Source organism: Panicum virgatum, chromosome 2K (assembly GCF_016808335.1).
Source record: "Panicum virgatum strain AP13 chromosome 2K, P.virgatum_v5, whole genome shotgun sequence".
Lineage (NCBI taxonomy): Eukaryota > Viridiplantae > Streptophyta > Magnoliopsida > Poales > Poaceae > Panicum > Panicum virgatum.
The window spans coordinates 59,148,539-59,168,010 of record NC_053137.1 but is presented as its reverse complement, the minus strand read 5'-3'; the positions used below and the strand labels follow the sequence as shown (position 1 = coordinate 59,168,010).

The 19,472-nt window shown below is 49.7% G+C and overlaps 1 protein-coding gene across 1 annotated transcript; it reads right to left on the bottom strand.

Moving 5' to 3' along the window:
* Positions 1–4,393: 4,393 nt before the first annotated feature.
* On the bottom strand, positions 4,394–5,884 carry LOC120695526. Its single transcript, XM_039978748.1, has 4 exons — positions 5,748–5,884; positions 5,570–5,667; positions 4,870–5,466; positions 4,394–4,752 (listed from the first exon to the last, which is right to left on the bottom strand). Exons 3-4 carry the CDS (start codon positions 5,432–5,434, stop codon positions 4,394–4,396), a joined length of 924 nt encoding a protein of 307 aa, XP_039834682.1. The 5' UTR covers positions 5,435–5,466; positions 5,570–5,667; positions 5,748–5,884.
* Positions 5,885–19,472: the final 13,588 nt, after the last annotated feature.

Below are 19,472 nucleotides of genomic sequence, written 5' to 3'. Positions count from 1 at the left end.
ACATCCGGCAGCGCCGTCGCCGCTCACTCCGCCGCCACGCCATGCTCGCTCCATCACGCGGTGCATGCCGCCGAGCGAGGCAGAAGGAAAACGACCAAGTCAAAGTGCAATCCGTTGAAATCTGAACCGCACGCACGAGATCTGACGGCTAACACGGACCAAGGGGTGGACGGTAAATGAAATACCGTCCACCCCCGGCACTTGTGCCCCCTCTCCTCCGTTCTCAGGGCGTCGCGTCGCCGGAGCGCCGCCATGTCCCCGCTCGCTGCCGCCGTCCATTTGTCCCTAATAAGTCGACAACACGAGGCAAACGCGCAACTCAGGGCAGGAGGGACGACGACGACGCGGCGTGGCTGTTGGTGAGTCTCCGATGACGAGCGGCCCTGACGCCCTCGGCGGCGCTGGCGCGAGCCGCCGGCGGCGGCGGGCAAGGACCTTGCTCGCTCTTTTTTTTGTTGGACATGACCTTGCTCGTTCTTAGCGCCGCGCGTCGCCATAAGCGGCAGTGGAGCCGCGGTCCAGTGGGCGCTCGTTCGCGGTAGCGGACACTGCTCGGCTCGAGGTACTCCACCGTACGTGCCGGCGAGACTGGAAACAGCGCCCACGGCGATGTCCAGCTCCAGCCAATGCAATGGACACGGTTGTGATAGGTGGAAGACGAACGTCTGTACATTGCTACTGTCCCTGCGCTCGAGGCAGACAACAGTATGACATCAGTGATAAAATCCTCTGAAGAAGGCAGCAACTGACGACCAGGAGAAGGTAGTGCAGAGTACGTGCTTGCTTCTCCGGAGCGGCACTCGCGAACGCTCGTCAGGAGGAATTGACAGAGATGAGCCAGCTCGGAGAATCAATGGCGACCAGACATCCGGTTCAACCCGGGCGCACCCTGCTCCGATCACCGTAAACACTTCACCGTGGAGCGAACCCCGCTCGGGCCGGACGCTGGTGCAGCCCTGTTGCCGGAAGTCGACGAGGAGGCCAACATGCTGCTTGACTTCCTCGGTGGAGAATGATACGATCGCCGCCGGAGCCCAGAAGCCGGCATAGAGAATGCCGGCGCGGCGACATCCAGCAGCGCCGCCGCCGCTCACTCCGCCGACGCGCCCCCGCGCCATGCTCGCTCCATGGCATGGACGCGATCCATGCCGTCAAAGCAGCCAGGTAGGAGAACCACCAAGTCAAAGTGCGAACCTTTAAAATCTTGGGCGTACGTGCGTGATCTGATGGCTGTCGGGGACCCAAGGGGTGGACGGTAAATGAAATACCGGCCACCCCCGATCCGACAAAAGTGCGCTGTCGCTTCTCCTTCCCTGCCGGTCGGCCCGCTCGCGGCTCGCTCACCCGCCTCCTGCCTCCACACACATGTGAACTCCCTCCCGCGTGCCTTAGAACACCGACCACGCTGCTGACGCCTTCGTCACTGATCGCCGGGTTTGGCCCGCCGGCGAGGCTTCGACGAGCTTCTCTGACGCCCTCGGCGGAAGAGGTCGTGCTCGAGGCGGCGGCTAGCGGATGCCATTCCAGAGCCCGTGCTAGAATGCGCTGGGTAGCCGCTGGCTGCAACCTGCAACAGAAAGCTAGCTCATCTTGGATGACGCAGCGGCGAGACCGCCTCTAGTCCTCGCGACCAGCGCCGCCGAGCCGGCGGCGTCGAGGTCTGCGATCCGCCCGCTGGCCGCTGCGGCATGCGGCCACGAGCCGCGCTCCGAGCACCCGTCTCTGCTCGACTTCCTCGGCGATATCAACAGGACGAGAACGACACGGCCGACGCCGGAGCCCAGAATCCGGCTGAGAGAGCACCGGCGCGGCGACATCCGGCAGCGCCGTCGCCGCTCGCTCCATCACGCGACCCATGCCGTGGAGCGAGGCAGGAAAACTACCAAGTCAAACAGCAATCCTTTAAAATCTGGGCCGCAGGCACCCGATCGGACGGCTGACAGGGAACAAGGGGTGGACGGTAAATGAAATACCGTCCACCCCTGGCACTTGTGGGTGCCTCCCTCTCCTCCGTCCTCCGCGGGCGTCGCGTCGCCGGAGCGCCGCCATGTCCCCGCTCACCGCCGCGGTCCATTGATCCCTAGTACGCCGGCAGCACGAGGCCAACGCGGAACCAAGGGCAGAGAGCACCCGCAGCACCTATAATTGGAGGGAAGACGACGACGCGGCGTGGCTGCGGCTGAGGCTCCGACGAACAGCGGCCCTGACGCCCTCCCCTCGGCGTCACCGCCGCGCGCCGCCGGCAGGAAAGGACCTTGATCGCTCGAGGGTCCACGCGTCGACGTCAGCGGAAGTGGAGCCGGTCATGTGGGCGTTCGTTCGCGGTGGCGGACACTGCTCGGCTCGAGGTACTCCGGCGTACGTGCTGGCGAGACTGGAAACAGCGGCCACGGCGGCGATCTACGGCGCTGTCCAGCTCCAGCCAGCCAATGGGCACGGTTGCGATACGTGGAAGACTAACGTCTGTACATTTCTACTGCCCCTGTGCACGAGGTAGAGGTGAGACGCAACAATACGTGGAAACTGAAAACTGATGGTTGATATATTTGTGTTGAGTTGTTGAGTTGAAAGTGTGTTTGTATATCTTTATTTTTTTCTCCTTCTAATAAAAATTACGGCAAATCTCTTGCCGTTCTCTTCAAAAAAAAAGTTGATATATCATGCTTATTTACTAAGCTCATATTCCAGTGCCATAGATATGCAGTAAGCATCATGTTGTTGAATCTCATGTTGTTCATGGCAGGAAGCTTTGGGCATGCGATGCTTGAGAAATGAGAACGCATGAGAATGAAGCGTGCGGTAGGAGAAAGACAATGGGAACTCTGGTTCTTTGGGTGCCAGGTTTTGGTATTGGCGAGAAGCATCGGCATTTCAGTTCCAGCTGCTACTGCTTTAATTCGGGCCCCGCTGCCTATTTCTGAACCTGCTGAAGGAAGGTTTGTCCATGAACTTGCCCATTGCCTATATCTCAGCGGTTCTGTGTCTCCCCCGCCTTCTCTGATTACACCTCGCGGCCAACAGCTGTTCAACTGTTCTGAAGACTGAACATGCAGAGTGCAGACCGCTTCTTCTATAACACCGGCACTCTGTCAGTGTCCATGCCTTCATTTGAACGTGGTACCCATCAATCTCATCCAGTGAAAACCTGAAATGATTGGCATAATCAATCGTGTAGTCCGATTCAGTAACCATTAATTATTACTAACACGTACCTGAGCTTCTTTCTCCTATCTTGGTCTGCAGGTAAGGTACTTGAGCTGCTCCTAGTCTGTAATGATCGATAAAGCTCTGAGGGAGAGCAGGAAGAAACAAGCTGATTGTCCTACATTTGGCCTGTCAGTATTGATTGCCGGCTGCCACATAAGTAGACAACATGTCATCAGTGACCAAAAGCTCTGAAGAAGAAAGCAACTGAAGACCAGCAGGACACTGCAGAGCAACTGACAGTGATGAACCCTCCTGATCGGCCGCACCCTCCTGACCAGCAGGACACCGTCGAGCCTGGGACGCAGTTGCAGCCTTGTTGCCTGCCGGAAGTCGACGAGCAGACCAGCAGGCCGTTCGCGGCGGCAAGTGGCCACGCGCCAGGCTCCGAGCACCCGGCTCTGCTCGACTTCCTCGGCCGCCGCCGGAGCCCAGAATCCGGAAGAGAGAGTGCCGGCGCGGCGACATCCAGCAGCTCCGTCGCCGCGCCATGCTCGCTCCATGATGCACGCGGTCCATGCCGTCGAGGGAGCCAGGCAGGAGAACGACCAAGTCAAACCGCGATCCTTTAAAATCTGGGCCGCAGGTCCCTGATCCGACGGCTGAAAGGGACCAAGGGGTGGACGGTAAATGAAATACCGTCCACCCCCGGCACTAGTGCCTATAGCTGTCCAAACGTGCCGGCACGGCCCGTGCCAGGCACGGCACGACCTAGCACGGCACTAAGTGGCACGGCAAACTAGCCGTGCCGTGCCCAATAGTGCCACCGTGCTGGTGTCAAGGCACTAGCACGACACGGCTAATACTTTGCCGTGCCGTGCCGTGCCAAGGGGCACAGTAGTGCCAGTGCCGACACTAGCACTATAGTGCCAAAACACATCATTCAACTCTAAATTTGAAGCACTTTCAAGTCTCAAACATATAGAAGCAAATAACAGATAAGAAATTGAACTGAATCAAACTCAGACACAAACCAAACTCAAACAGTTAACAAAAAATCAATTTTATTAGGAGCTTGTGCAATGGCTACCTCATTAAAAACCTCTCTAGGTAAAACTCACCCTTGTGAGAAACCCTAGAGAGGGAAAAAGAGTACAGCCAAGCTCCAATTAAGTAGTTCATTACATCACAGTTCAAACTTAAAGTTCTATAGTCCAAGTCCTAAATATTACAGGCCATTACATAAATATCATGAATCAAGATAAAGTTCTTCAAAAGCTTCCTCAAGCTCCTTGTCCTCCACATTCTGTTGCAGTCTTGCTTCTGCAGCCTCCCAGTCTTTGATGCAGGTCAGCATCTCCACCATTTCAGGCTTCAAACTCCTTCGCCGCTCCTCGATAATCCTGCCTGTCATACTAAAAGTGGATTCTGAAGATATGGTAGACACAGGAATAGTTAAGATATCTTTAGCCATGATTGACAATACTGGATATGTAAGTTTGTGTTGATGCCACCAGTCCAAGATGTTAAAGTCATCAGTTAGGTGGTTTACAGTGTCACAGTCCAAGTAGGACACAAGTTCAGAAGCATTAGAAGCTGATGACCTTACTGCATTCAGTATAGAAGTTGCAGATGTATCTCTAGACATGTTAGGATTACTAGGCAAGATAACACCACCCAAAACAGGACCATCAGTACTTCAGTATGTCTCTAGAGGTGGTTTGCCTAGACACTTTAGTATATTTAGGATTACAAAAGCCTCAGATTCACCAAGAGAGATAGGAACATCTAGTCTAGCAATCAATCGAACAAGTTCAGTACGAGCGCGCATAGGACAGTAGTCCCAAGTACGCATACTACCATCAGAAGTAAAAGAGATTTGAGACTGAGACATGCGATCCTTTTCACGCTTCTTAACGCAAACTAAAATGTGCCGGGATAAGTGACCAGTGCCACCACTAGAGAAAGCAGAGTAGACCTTAGAGCAGTGAAGGCATCGAACTCCATACCTGACCGTCTTACCATTGATTTCCTTGAATAGTTTCTCATAGTCAGCCCAGACAGGAGAGGTAGAGGGGCGTGGGCGCTTGGCGGTGTTACCGTCAGGTGCAGGTGGTTCCTCAACATGTTCGCCGTCGCCGTCGACGGGAATAGCATCATCAGCGGTTGCGCCGAATAGGGCCGCGTGGTCCTCGTCCATGTTGTCCTCGTCATCATCTCCGGCCAAGCCGCACAACCGCCGCTCCTCGTTCATGCCCACCTCCACCGTCTCTTCGTCAGATCCGGCCATGCTCAAGCGCCAGTGACTTGGTTCCTCAACAGCTACAATGCAACACAGAAAAGAACAGGGGTTAGGGTTAAATCTTGGAGAAGAAACGGTACTGGATGACTGGATCTAGGATTAGGGTTAGGGTTTGGGACTTACCTTTGTAGCTGGAGCACCAGGTGCACCGGCGGCGTGGATGAAGCACGGATCCAGCCCTCCGCTTCCGGCCCTGGTTCCTCAACGGATCCCTTCTACATCTACAGAAAAACTGAAGAAGTGAGTGAGAGTCTGAGACTGAGAGAATAGGTACGAGAGGGAGAGGATTCGTTTCACTTACGCTAGATCCGGATCCGGAGCACCAGAGTCCGGCGGCGGCGATGGCGACGGAGATGACGAGGAGGACGACAAGGAGATGAGGACGCTACATGGTCTGTGCGAGATCGAGATGATGGGTCTCCAAGGCCGTGCCGTCTGCTAGTGCCGGCACCAGGCCCCGGCCTCTCACCGGAGTTTAGGAAGATGAGGGAGAGGCCGAGAGGCGAGAGGGTGAGAGATCAGAGACGAGAAGAGAGGCGAGGCGAGCGGCTGCCGGGGGGAGGAAATGAATCAGGGTTAGGGTTGGGAGGGAGGGCGGCCGGCGCCGGGGCTTATATAGCCCAGCCACCAATGGGCGGATCGCCTCCCCAACGGGACGATCCAACGGTCACCGGGGGCGCGGGGGGGAGGCTGCGGCGTGCCCATCGGGCCGCCTCCGTGCCTCATGGGCCGAGGCCGTGCCTCCCCGTGCCGCCGCTTCTGTCGGGCCGGGCCCATGCTAGTGCCGTGGGCCTTGATCGCGGCCCAGGCACGGCCCGGCGCCTGGCACGGGCCCGGCACTAGCCCGCCTGCTCCCGGGCCGGACCGGGACAGTGCCGTGCTTTCTTGGGCCGGGCCCGTGCCGGCCCAACGGGCTCGGCCCAGTTGGCCAGCTATACTAGTGCCCCCTCTCCTCCCGTCCTCCGTGCATCGCGTCGCCGGAACGCCGCCATGTCCCCGCTCACCGCCGCGGTCCATTGATCCCTAGTACACCGGCAGAACGAGGCAAACTAGGAATCCAGGGCAGGAGGACGGAGGGACGACGACGACGCGGCGTGGCTGCTGGTGAGGCTCCGACGATCGACGAGCGGCCCTGACGCCCTCGGCGTCGCTGGCGCGCGCCGCCGGCGGGCAAGGACCTGCTCCCTCAAGGCGCAACCATGTCCATGCCCATGGTGTGTGCGCGCACGGTGGCCGCAGCCGTGGCTTGGTGCTGGTCCGGATCGGAGGCGTGGAGCGGTGGAGGAAGGAAGCCGATGCAGGAGGCGCACGCGGAGGTGTTGGCGTCGCCACGGCAGAGCGCGAGGGCGTAGACGGCGTCCGGGACGACACCGAGGGAGGCGGTCGCGAAGAGCGCCCGGGAGGAGGAGGCGTTCCCGGGCAGCGCGGCGTAGATGCGCTGGATGTTGGCCTGGATGGTCCTGTTGGCCGTGAAGTTGCCGCTGGCGCCGCAGACCTGGCCCAGGGGGTCCCCGGCGGCGAGAGTGAAGGCGAGGATCCAAGTACACCGGACTTCAGCCATTGCAACATGCAACATTACTGTCCTGAACTTCTGAGCCCTGCAGTGCGTCAAACGTCCTGGATCCAAGTACACCGGACTTCAGCCATTGCAACATGCAACATTACTGTCCTGAACTTCTGAGCCCTGCAGTGCGTCAAACGTCCTGGCTCCTGGTGTCATAAATTAATTATTGTTAGAGTGGAAGGGTATGTTTTGATCATTTTATCAGACACTACCAAAGAACATGTGAGATATTCTTGTGTCAGATGTAATAGTACTTGATTAGTGCAAACTTTTTTCCTAACCTTTTACTGTCTCTGTGTGACTACAGATCCGCATGTTTGCAGGTTATGTCGCATTTGCAGCGAAAATTATTTTGCAGTCTGGAGTTCTGGATTGGATCGAACGGGATCAATCTTCTTCTTGAAATGCTTGCAGGTGGAGAGACTGAGGGCAACTGGCTTTGGTCCTATCTGCCATATGTTTTGGTGAGGGTCTCCAGGGTAGGGGATGAGGTCAGAAGACGGTGTGGTGAAGGAAGTGCTCCCAGTAACATGTCTTAGAGACTGAGAAATTTGTTGCCCCAACGTTTGCATTTACTTTGCGGTGCTAACATTGCTGAAAATCTGGACTTGCAGGATGGGTCTTGCCGTGTTGCCCTTGGGTCGCAGGGCAACGGAGACGAACTGATTGCGACTGCAAATGAGCTAGAGGTGGTCAGGCCGAAGAAAAACGAGTTCAAGATAATGATGTGTGACGTTGTTTGGAGAAACATTAGTGTGTGCGCGCGCGCGCGCGAGGTAATAAGAGTACAAAAGAATAAATCTATATCTATACCTACTATTTATAAAAAGAGCGGACCGTTTCTGCGGTACTTTGACTTTTGATCCGTCATTTGTGATTGACATGTGGGTCCAAACGTGACCTCCGACACATCCTACCCGGCGCTGGATTCAGCCACTGTTGGCCCTCCGCCCCCTCTCACCGCCGTCTGCCCCCACATCGCGCCGGATCCGGCCGCCGCCGGAGCTCGGAGCTCACCAGCCCGGCCTCCGCTTCCTCGTACGCATACGCCACGCCTCCTCCTCCTCCGCACCTCTGCATCGCCTCCTATCGGCTGGAGCGCCGTCGGCCCGCTCACGGGGCCACGCGCCGAGCTCGTGGGAGGGGGCAGCGCCGCCCGCGCGCTCGGGGTGCCGCACCGGAGGAGGGGCGCGGCCGGAGCAGGGGCACGCTGTGGCAGAACCGCCCGACATAAACCGGCTTAAGTGCGCTAACCATCATCAAAATGACAATCAGGGTTAACACACACTTAAAACGGATCAATCCGGCAGTGCTGTCGGGTAAAATTCCCGATAAAACCACTTAAACCTGGATCGAACAAAGCAGCATCACTCACGCGAAGGCGAGTCCAGAGATTACAACAATACACCAATTAATACAACACAGAGTTTAACTTAACAGCAGAATTACAAACCAAGTTCCAAATTTAACAAAGTACTTTTCAAAGCCAACATATAAGAAGTTCCACAGAGTCCTTTATTTTAACGGAAAGTAAACACGAGAGCTAACGACGAAAGGGGTGTCACGATGAAGCCCAGTTCGTGACATCACTCGCTCTTATCAACGTTGGCCGGGGACGGGTCCCACTCCACGGACCATCCAGGCGGAAGAGTGCAAGGCCAGGTTAAACTGGCAATCATGTCCTCAAAAGTATTTCCTGAAACAAAATGAGCCACAAGCAAGGCTGAGTATCCTAATACTCAGCAAGGCTTACCCGACTGAGGGTATACTTAGCCCTTTATCTAGACATGCAAGGCTTTTGGCTTGAGGGGTTTGTTTTGCCGAAAAGCAGTAAAGAGGAGATCCTTAATTTCATATTTTAGCCTTCAGGTTCTAGTTCAATTAACCATTCTAGGTGAGCATCTCTCCAATAGCATCCATGGTGGAAACAATTATCTTTCATCAACCAATCAACTATATTCATCATCATAATCATCTTCCACTTCTTACTCTATGTGGCAAAAGGGTTAAGTAGTCTCAATAACCGGTGAGAAACGGACGATTCGAATCGAATTTGTTAACCTGGCCAGGCAGACCTAAACACCCGTCACGTGGATACTCACAGAGTCACACGTGCAACATTTCCCTTCAATTCCCGCTTCACGGAACAGGCCCACCGCCCTCAAGTACAGCAGTACGACGACTCCGTACTCGCCATTAGCTAGATGTGAACGAGTTCAAGACGGTGGGAAGGTATGTTCCGGCTGCGGTTCAATCCAGTACTTAAGCTTACCGATTACCATATTCTCGGCATGTGATTAGTACGTTCAAACGCTTAACCACCACTACCACACACTGCGGCCTTATCACTTTTCACTAGACAGACGGGGCATCCCGAGTATCACGACCCCGCCCGTAGACCTTATAGTTGTAGCAAGTAGTAAACAACCAACTCCTATCATTTCTCGCGAGTGACAGGAAATCACTCGACTTCTACCGAACCATTAGCATAGCTAACTAACGACCTACACAAACTAGTGTTCAAGCATAGGTACCTAGGATTATGCAGCTAAGGTTCCAGTCAACTCCTGTAACTTAAATGCACAAGTATATAGGAATAATAATAAGTTGCATAATTTAAAATAGAGGGACATGCTCCGGGGCTTGCCTTCCTGGGCGTAACTGGATCTGGGCTCTTCCGAAATCGGGTTCGATTCTTCAGTAACTTCAGTTAGATTCACCTGAGCTTCACGCTGCTGACTCTCGGACCCGGGCACCAGCTCGTACGTTCCGTCAGCGAGAGTTGTCGTATCTATATGAGATGCACATGGGTGAGTTGTTGTGATGATAACAACTTATAAATTGCTTCACTATAAAATTATAAATCAAACAAAACCCGAAGTTAAAGAATGAAACACTTCCATTCATTTTACTGGGCAATCATTTATAGAGTAGTAACTCAACATATCTAGCTACACAAGGCATCAAGATCAACAGCACAAAAGAACTATACTAACTTCACCAAGCAAGTTGAAGTGGTTTCCTATAACATGTAAATTACGGTTTGCTAATAAATAAACAACTCAACACATAACTAGTAACAAAAATCAACAAAAATTACATCGAACATAAGATAAACAGAACTAGCTATCCTGCAAAATTCATCCCAAAACCTGTAGCCAAATAACCAGAACAATTCATGTAATCAGACAACTCCTAGAACAAGATTGAATTACACAGGTTAGACCACAGTATAAAAGAAACTAAAACTTTAACAGTAGGTCCAAAGAGGGATGAATTAGCTACTGTGAATTTTTCAGGATTTATTATGCACATAAATAAATAGGAGAAAATAAACAAAACATAAATCAGTTCAACAAGATTAATTTTTAGATCCTGTTCTATTTATGAACTTGGGTTAAAACTTCATGGACCAGCTAAACTATGCAAAATTAACACTCAGAAATATTTTCATGATTTATTATAAAAGTAAACTATTTATCATAATTAAAGTATACTAAAAAAGGATTAAATCAAAGAATTAGCTACACATGAGAACTGACCATAAAATTTTTATAGAAACACTAGTGTCACATGAACAAACCACCATAGAAATTTCAGAGCATAACAAGGATTCAAGAAATAATTAAGAAAAAGAATAAACAACTAGCCTTTATGCACCTAGTAACATAAATCTAATTTTCCAGCAAAAAAGTTTCAATTAACAACTATCATATTATGATTCTACTGTATAGAGATTTTCATAAGGATTCCAGAACAACTGGATTTTCTATTTTACGAATTTTCTACGAATTTCTATTGAATTTCAAAGTTTACAGCTAAAAATTACAAAGGAGTCCCTACAGCACTATTCATCTGAGTCACAGTCTATTCAAACAACCCCCTGGACTTTCTTGAATTTCAACCCGAGGTCCTTGGCTGGGGTTTGAAACAGGGGAGCTTCGGGCGGCCGGATTCCGGCGCTTAGGGTCGTCGGCGGCGAGGGCCCGGTGGGGGAAAAGCAAGAGGAGAGCGAGCTCTACCTCGGGATGGCCTCGGTTGGGGCTGGGATGGCCGGAGCGGGCGGCACCGCGGAGAGAGGCGGCCGGCGGTGGACTGAGCTTGCGGCGGCGGCGTTCCGGCGGGCTTGGGCGTCGGCGAGTGGGTCGGGGAGCACCAACGGAGGGTGGGGGTGCTAGCTGCGGGGTTGGATGGGCGTGAGGAAGGCCGGAGGAGGGAGCTCCACGGGAGCCTAGGGATGGGCGGCGCAAATGGCAGGTGGCGGCGGCGGCTCTGGACGCCGCGGAGGGCTCGGCTCGGCGCGTGGAGTAGGGAGGGGAGCAGAGGGGGAGGGAGGAGACCCGTTTGCGCAGCAAGGGGAGGGGAAAGAGCCAGGCGAGGGCGCGAGCGGGTTGGGGAAAAGGTGCACGGCACTGCTCGGCTCGTTCGTCGCCGTGGCACGCCGACGGCAATCCTCGGCGTGCGTGCAAGGAGATGGCGCCGCGTGGAGAGGCCGAGAGGCTTCGCGGAGGAGCCAAGGACGGGGCGCTGGGAGAGCACGGCGCGTGGCCGGCGGCCTTAACTCGACGGCGACCTCGGCTCGGCAGAAAACAGGGGAGGGAAGAGAGAACAGAGAGGGTAGAGAGAGAGAGAAAAGGAGTTTGACTGATTCAAATTCAAACTTTTCTCAAAAATTCCTTTTGAAACATAGAAAACTTCGAATACGAAAGTTGTAGAGAATTTAAAAACCTACAACTTTTATTTCAGGAAAAGTTTAAACGAGCAAAGGTTTAAAAGTTATTTTAAAATTTTTCGAAAACTACAAATCAAAACACTTATCATTTCATGTAATTTTTGCCACTTTTACCCCTAAAGTTCAACTAGACATTGATTCATCTTTTCAGGGTGAACATATCTATTCATTTTCATATGCCTATTTGCATTGGTGTGAAAGTTATTTGAAGTTCCTGACCTAGGCACACATACACACATACACATACATACACCTATGTTCTTTTCCAAAAAGAAATGCATAAATTAACTTTTTCTTGTTTATTTAGCATCAAACCACTTTTAATATTTCTCGCTTAGCATGTTAAAACTCTGAGATGTCACACACGCCGCCGCCGGGGCCGCAGAGAGAGAGAGAGGGGTGGTGAGGAGGCAAGCCCCACAGTCAAATCGAAGGAGGGAGGGCGGCCCCACAGCTCCGCTCGCCATGCCATGGATCCACGCGCGTCATGATCCCGCCGCGCGTGGGAGGAGGGGAGCCGCCTGCTGAAGCCGCCACCAGGATGCCCACCTGCACGTTAGAGCAGAGGAGGGCCTAGCACGCCCGGTCACCGCACGTCTGCTGGCTCGGCGCCTCCGCGCGCCGCCGCGCGCCTCCGCGGCCTGGCCGCCGCGACGCCCGGCGCCTCCATGCGTCGCCACCAGGCCCGGCCGCCACGAGGCCACGACCAGGGGGAGCAAATGCAGAGGAGGCCGGGGGGAGCGAGCAGCTCGGCGCCACGAGGAAAAAGGGAAAAGAAAAAATAAAGAGAAAAAAGGAGAAAGAGAAAAGGGAGAAAAAGTAGAAAAAGAATGAAAATTGACTATGTAATGTACATATTATTCAAACATCGTATCAAAATTTGCACAAGCATAGCTTTCAAAAATAATATAGCATCATAAAACATATGGATCGGGAGCAATTATATGATGAGTGTTGGAGCGGATTAAGACCCATAGCAACACACATGCATCTATGCTAGTTTAAGTCATAAGTCCAGTCACATTGCATATTTACACACCAATTAGGAGTCCTAAATATAGATTTATTACGAAACTAATTTCATAAATCGTGACTTAATCACGAGACAAATCTATTAAGTCTAATTACTCCGTAATTTGACCACTAATTGCTACAATATCCATCCGCTAATCAAGCATTAATTATACTTAATAGATTCGTCTAGAGTCCTAATTACAACTTATGCAATTAATTTTATATTAAATTGACTTCTGAGCATTCGAATTGATATCTGAACATACGAATTGACACCAACTTGAAAACCAAACGAGGCTTTAAACTTTTCGGCTGGCCATTTATGGCTGAGCTGCTTGCACCCTGTTAAGCAGCCCAGCCGAACCAGCGCCAGCTAACGGGCAAAGAGTTGTTGGCCTCGCCTATTGGGCCTCATAAGCAGCGGTTCCCAAATTTTGGGCTAGCAACTGTTAGGTCGAATGAGCAGCAGTTGCAAAATTTTGGGACCCTTAGAAAATGGGAGCCCCATGAAAACGACAACGGTCTGGTCGAAATTTTTCTTTATTTATAAAACTAATAAAATCAAATATGGTAAAAAAACTATAAAATTAATTGTAAATATTAACTTTTATATTTTTTGAAAAATGAGAGCGGTTCGGAAGGAATAGGGTGTCGCACGGTACGATAATTTCGCATCCCGCTTTCACCCCTAGTGTATGTCCCATTGTGCTCGGCCCTTCAGATAGCAGAAATATCCAGTAAAACATATATGTTCAGTCAGGTTTTAGATACTGAACAATTTCAAATAAAAGAAAAGTTAAGATAGTGAACAGCAGTGGAGTAGAAAACTGTGACAAGATCATCTTTAGCTAGCCAAATTGTCTCGAGCCCTGGAAGAGTTTTGGAGGCCTATGCAGCGTCTCCAAAAGCCACCTATGAGTTTCCTGGAAGTCATCTATCTTAGGAAGAAACAACTTTAGATGGGCCATCAGGTCATGTGACTAAAATTTTCACATAAAGCATTTACAGGACATCAATTTGATTTTGCTCATGAGAATGATGTGATTTATTATATATAAAAAAGCAAAAGAAAAGGGAAATTTCATTCTTATTGGGCCATCAGCGATGTGTGCTCTCGGCCATCAGCTCTTTCAGCTCTTTCAGTCCCTGAAACTGAATTTGTGTTCGGCTCAAGGTCGGGAGCGTCTATTCATGGCACGTGCGATTAGAAGCTATACTATCACACACATCGGTTAGAGATATAAAAAAATAGAAATTATTCCGGAACAAAATAAAATGTTTCATGAAATATCTAGAGATAGAAATTGTTCCGAAATAAATAAAAATATTTTAGATAAAATATTATATCTAAATATAATCATGTGCGATAGTATGACTTCTAGTCGCACGTGCGATGAATAGACTTCACGCTCAAGGTCTGCTAGTATCCGGCCCAACCACTCTGGGAAAGATAACCAAACGGGGCAGGCTAATACGCGCGCGTGCGCCAGCAGCCAAAGTAGCAAACGATTTCGGACAAAGTATATATTTCCTTTTTTTAGTTAACCACACGTATATGTGACGTAAGTTTCATTTCCTTTTCTGGCTTTCCGCACGCAGACCGCGGCACCTGCATTTCCTTTCCGCGCCCAGCGTGGTTCCTCTGTGACCATCATCCACCGTGCCTATCTAAATTGTATACATAATTTATATACATAAATTTATAAATAAAAAATATGCACAAATATTATAATAAAAAGTATTTATACAACAAACTTGTGTAAAAATAATAATACTAAACATATTTATATAGCAAGCTTACATACATAACTTTTATAGAAACAAAATGTATAATTAACTTTCTTGAGAAAAAAAGTATAACAAGTAAAATTGGAGAAAAAGTTGTGCAAATGCAACACTGAACAAAAAAATTGTTTATATAACTTATGCAGAAAAGATGAAAAACTTGAGCGAAAAGAAAAAGTTAGAAAAGTTTTGCTACTAGACAAAGTTATCTAAGTTATATTTATAACTTTTTCTGAACAACAACTTTTCTGGAAAACTGACGCCCCACACCTCGCCGGATCAGCTCCCCTGTGATCCGAAAAGAGATGAGAGAGGAATGGAAAGAGAGTGAACGGAAAAGGATAAAGAGAAGAGAGATGACGCAAAAATCGTTGATGGGCTAACCCACGCGAAGGCGAACTCGATCAGGAATCGAGCGCCAGAACGCTCCCTAGCGCTCGCACGTGAAATTGGATTTCCGGAACCAAACCCAATTAATCGCAATTCGCCATTGCCGCCGGCGTCGAATGTTCCGGAGAACAGCCCTGATAGTTGCAAATAACCGCCTAGTTTGGTCCATTATTGACAGTTTCACTCTCAATATTTACATATTGCCCCCTAGTATTTACAAATGGTTTGCGATTGGGCCCCTATCGTGGTACGTCTCCTGGCCGCCGCCGCCGCTCCCGACCGAAATCGCGCAGCTCCGTCGCCCTACCAAGCTCCAGAACAAGCGCTCTGCTCTGTTCCTCTCTGGCTCCATCATCTAAGACCCGAGGCGCTCGCTTCGTCGCAGCCGCGGCTTGAGCTCGCGCGGAGGCAGGGAATGTCCTCGGCGGGGCGCAGGTGCCCGCTGCATCTCCTCCTAGACGGCAGCGACCCACGCGGCAGTTGGAAGGAAGTTGGAACCTGTGCTGCGGCTAGCCGTCTACCACTCGTTGTCGTTGCCCATGAACCCAACAGTATCAGCAATGTCTGATTGATGTGGATGGCCATTCAGTTTCGTCAGAGCCGGCATGAAGAGGAAACCGGTTCAGGCCATTCATGCTGTGTTTAGATCCCTGAAAAAGTGGGAGAAAAAATACATCAGACATAGAAAAAGTCACATCGGACATTGTAGTACACTGTAACACTTTTTGTTTGTTTGTGATAAATATTGTCCTACCATGACCTAACTAGGCTCAAAAGATTCGTCTCGCAACGTACATCAAAACTATGTAATTAGTTTTTTTATTTATCTATATTTAGTACTCCATGTATTTGTCATTTGCTATATTTAATGTTTCGATGTGATGGAGATGTGATGGAAAGTTTGGATTTGGGGAGGGTTTGGGGCATCTAAACACACCCTCAATAGTTTTAGCCCTCGTAGCATTAACACGCAGAAGGATTTGACAAGTACCTGCAGCTCGGTTTACTAGGTTCGAAACAAGGAGGTCGATCCTAGCCAATTTTGCTCTGGCAACTCATCAAGCAACAACGCGTACATCACTGATCACATAAGCATGCTTGAAACTGCAGCATTTCGCGTCAAAGAGCATGATGCCATCGTTGCCAGTTTCTCAAATTCAAGAATTTGCCAGTTTGTTATCCTGTCCACTTACAGCTACTGGGTCGCTTGCCTGAACATTGCTTATGCTGCCCCGCTTTTTCCAAATACCTCGAGATCTTAAGCATGTGTCTGAATCACGTTTAAGTTCCAATCCATGTGAAAAATGACCCCCGCTGAGGTTGAAATTGTCCGCCACAGAAAAAGTAGCATCGGCTATTTTAGTTCTAGAATTGAAGTGAAAGAGCTTTTACCATATGACAAGAGCTTGTTTTCTACTTCAAACCAGGTGAGCTTGATCGATTTCGATACACTATCTATAAAACTGCTTATTTTTACATGTATGCCCTTTATTTACACAGTACCAACTGACGATACAGGCCAGGTCACCAGGTCCTTTGATAACCGCATAAGGCTAACCACGTTTTTGGCTGGTGATTTGTACCAATGGAGTCCTTATTATTGATTTTTACAGAGAGCAGATCTTCTCTGTATTGACAAAAGTAAAGTACTATTAGGATTAGTCTTCGTTTCAAGCATATCACGGTTGATGCTTTTATGTAAAGGATTTTTTCAGAAAGACACTTTCTGAGCAACTATCAAGGACAGCTTTGTGCCATGTATGCTTAATATGCTCATTTCGGTTCTATATGCAAGTCAGATAACGGCAATATCTAACATGTTTACTGTGCAAGCCATATGTAACATATGTATAAATAGACATCTAAATAATACTTCATCCATTCCAAATTATAGGCTGTTTGACTTTTTGACCTCAAGTTTGACCACTCGTCTTATTAAAAAATTTATGCAAATTTTCATTGTTAGGTTTGGATCTGAAACTGATTTTGATTGCAAATGTCAAGTTCCAAGTTCTCAATTATTTTTTTTCAATAATGTGTCTGAGCACGCGATTCAGTAAGAAAAAGAGAGAATTACAATGACACAACATCAAGAGAGTTCTCAAAGCGCAAAGTTACAAGATACAGAGAGCAACATGATGCCTTCGAGAGAAAAAAATCCACACCACACCACACCAAAAACGACCTAACGACTAAGAGCTGCAGGGATAGAGAAAAACACTGAAAACCTGCACAAGTTGCCTAACTAATGAGACCAGTGAGAGGAAGGATGTGGAGATCATGTAAGACGATGCCTTCGAGAAGAACGTGACGTCAAGGACGCCCCCATCGTCCGTCCATCCTCCGAGATGTATTCAAGGACGCTTCAAGAAGATCTTGCAGCGCAATGTTTTTTGCCACGTGAAAACTTGGTCCAAGTTCTCAATTTCAACCCTCTGATTCTAATTTCAGTTACAGTGTACACGATGAAGACTTGGTCCAAGTTCTCAATGTTTATATGCTTGAGAACTGATGTTTGCACTGTAGGATAACTCCACAACGTATGACATGCTTGCCACAATGATAGAGCTTTACCAAAGAAACAAATAAACACCTAAAGTTTGTTCGCCATTGACTGTTGATTTTTGTTAACAGTCATTTTCGCCTGGGAGGACTCTATCATGAATCACTATCTTCTTATGATGTCCTGTTGCTAATATTCTCATGTAGCTGCAAGTTGGCTCCTTATTTTCCAATTGATCCTATTCTGTAAGACTGTAACTATATGACCGCAATTTAACTATTTCCTTTTTTTTCTACACAACATTGCATAATGACTATGAGCGCCGGATATCGCTCTAGGCGCGGCACGAGGGTCCACGAAACGATCAGAGATCGACCGTTAACGATGGGCCCACCACAAAAGACCATCATTCATCGAGTTTGACTGGTCGTCACTCTGAAATTCCCGTTTGGAATGCTCCATAGTCCATACTCCATAGTATGCTCGTTGGCCTTCTTTATTCAAAATAATATTAATAAAAAAGTTGGCAAGACGTCCAGATGTCGATATATATTTGCTAGGCCTGGGTCATCAGTCAAACCTCTAGACGTGAGCAACTCCAAAAGTCTAGCTAAATCTATTTAACTGCATAAATTTGGATTAGGAGTGGAAAAAATAGCATCCAACATTGTCTCTATCTTGCCTTGCTCTCTATCCCGCTCGGCATCGATCCCCATCCGCTATCTTTTTTCCCGAGCAGGATCCCCTCACCATCTTCATCCTCCGGAACGTGAGCGCCTTTTCCGTGCCAAAATCTAGGCTTGGTGCCCACCCCTCGCATCCGGCCCCTCCCCTCTCGTCCCATCAACGCGCAGGCACCGTCCCATCTCGTTGATCCTAGCTTCGTGTTGCGCCAGTGCCGCCCCACTCACCGGTCCCTGTTTGGCCCACCCTCGTGTCCCGCCCTCTCCCCTCGCATCCCACCTCACGCTAGTGCAGCTCCCGGTAGCTCGCGGCAGAACCGACCCATCGCACAACTCTGCTGCACCGTCGCGGTCACTATAGGGGAAGCACCATATGTGTCACGCTTGGGCGGACTCGATGTGGTAGCCGCCCCTCTCCTGATTCTCCTTTTCTTCTTCCTCGTGCAGACGAAGCTCGAGCAACTTGCCATTACCGTCCAAATCTGCCTGATTCCCCGCACTCAAAACTTGCCCACCTCCCTATCTCGCTCCCCAACCCCTCCTATACCAGCTCTGGCAACTGCCCCGCTAGGAATCGAAGATTCCCCGACTTCCTGTGTCCATTACCGCTCAAGATTTACCTCACCGTTGAACTCCAAGCTCTAGCCACCGTTTTCTTCATCCAGTAGCTCAAATCGAACCTAGGTGACACATTGATGCTCGTCCTTCCCTCGTTCCACCGCGTTCCGCGAGCTCCATGCTCGTTCATGGAGCCGCCGCAAACACCGGCTCCGCTCGGCTGTGCTGGCCACGGTGCCTTCCTGTGCAGTGCCACTTAGCTGCTGCCTCGTCAGGTGCCCGCCTGTGGCTACGGTCGGCCTGGCGCTACTGGCCCTTGTTTTGGGTGTGGGTGAGAGAGAAGGAGAGAGGAGAGTGGGGCTTTGAGTACGGAGAGTCAACATTTGGAGAGGCTGTTGGTCCCCCCCCCCCTTTGAGAAACTTTTTTATTTTTTTACCTAGTATTTACCTCTTCATTTAGCTAGGAATTTTACCTAATTTGTTGGAGTTGCTCTAAGAAGATATAGGTGGATGGGGGCAAAAAAGATATAATTAGTAAAAATTTAGATACCAAGATCTGCAATAAGCCTTAAGAACCTTCAATTCTAAGTCACTTTGGATCCTTAAGCTGGGATCTTGGGTGTCACTGACAAACGGACACTACACATAATCTGCATCAATACCTACTCATAGTGAGGAAGGTCCAAGGCTAGATAAACTGGGGCACATGGCAATCAAGAATACCAAATTTCCTTTCCCTTTTTCTAAAAATATGTTTTCAGAAACTTTTTTGAAATCTTTTTATGACAAAGCATTCG

Excerpts from the sequence above, each read along its gene's own strand:
- LOC120695526 (XM_039978748.1), bottom strand. The coding sequence starts at position 5,434 with ATGGCCGGATCTGACGAAGAGACGGTGGAGGTGGGCATGAACGAGGAG. Across the intron at positions 4,753-4,869 it reads AAATATACTAAAGTGTCTAG|TAAGGTCATCAGCTTCTAAT; the intron begins GCAAACCACCTC and ends TACTGAATGCAG.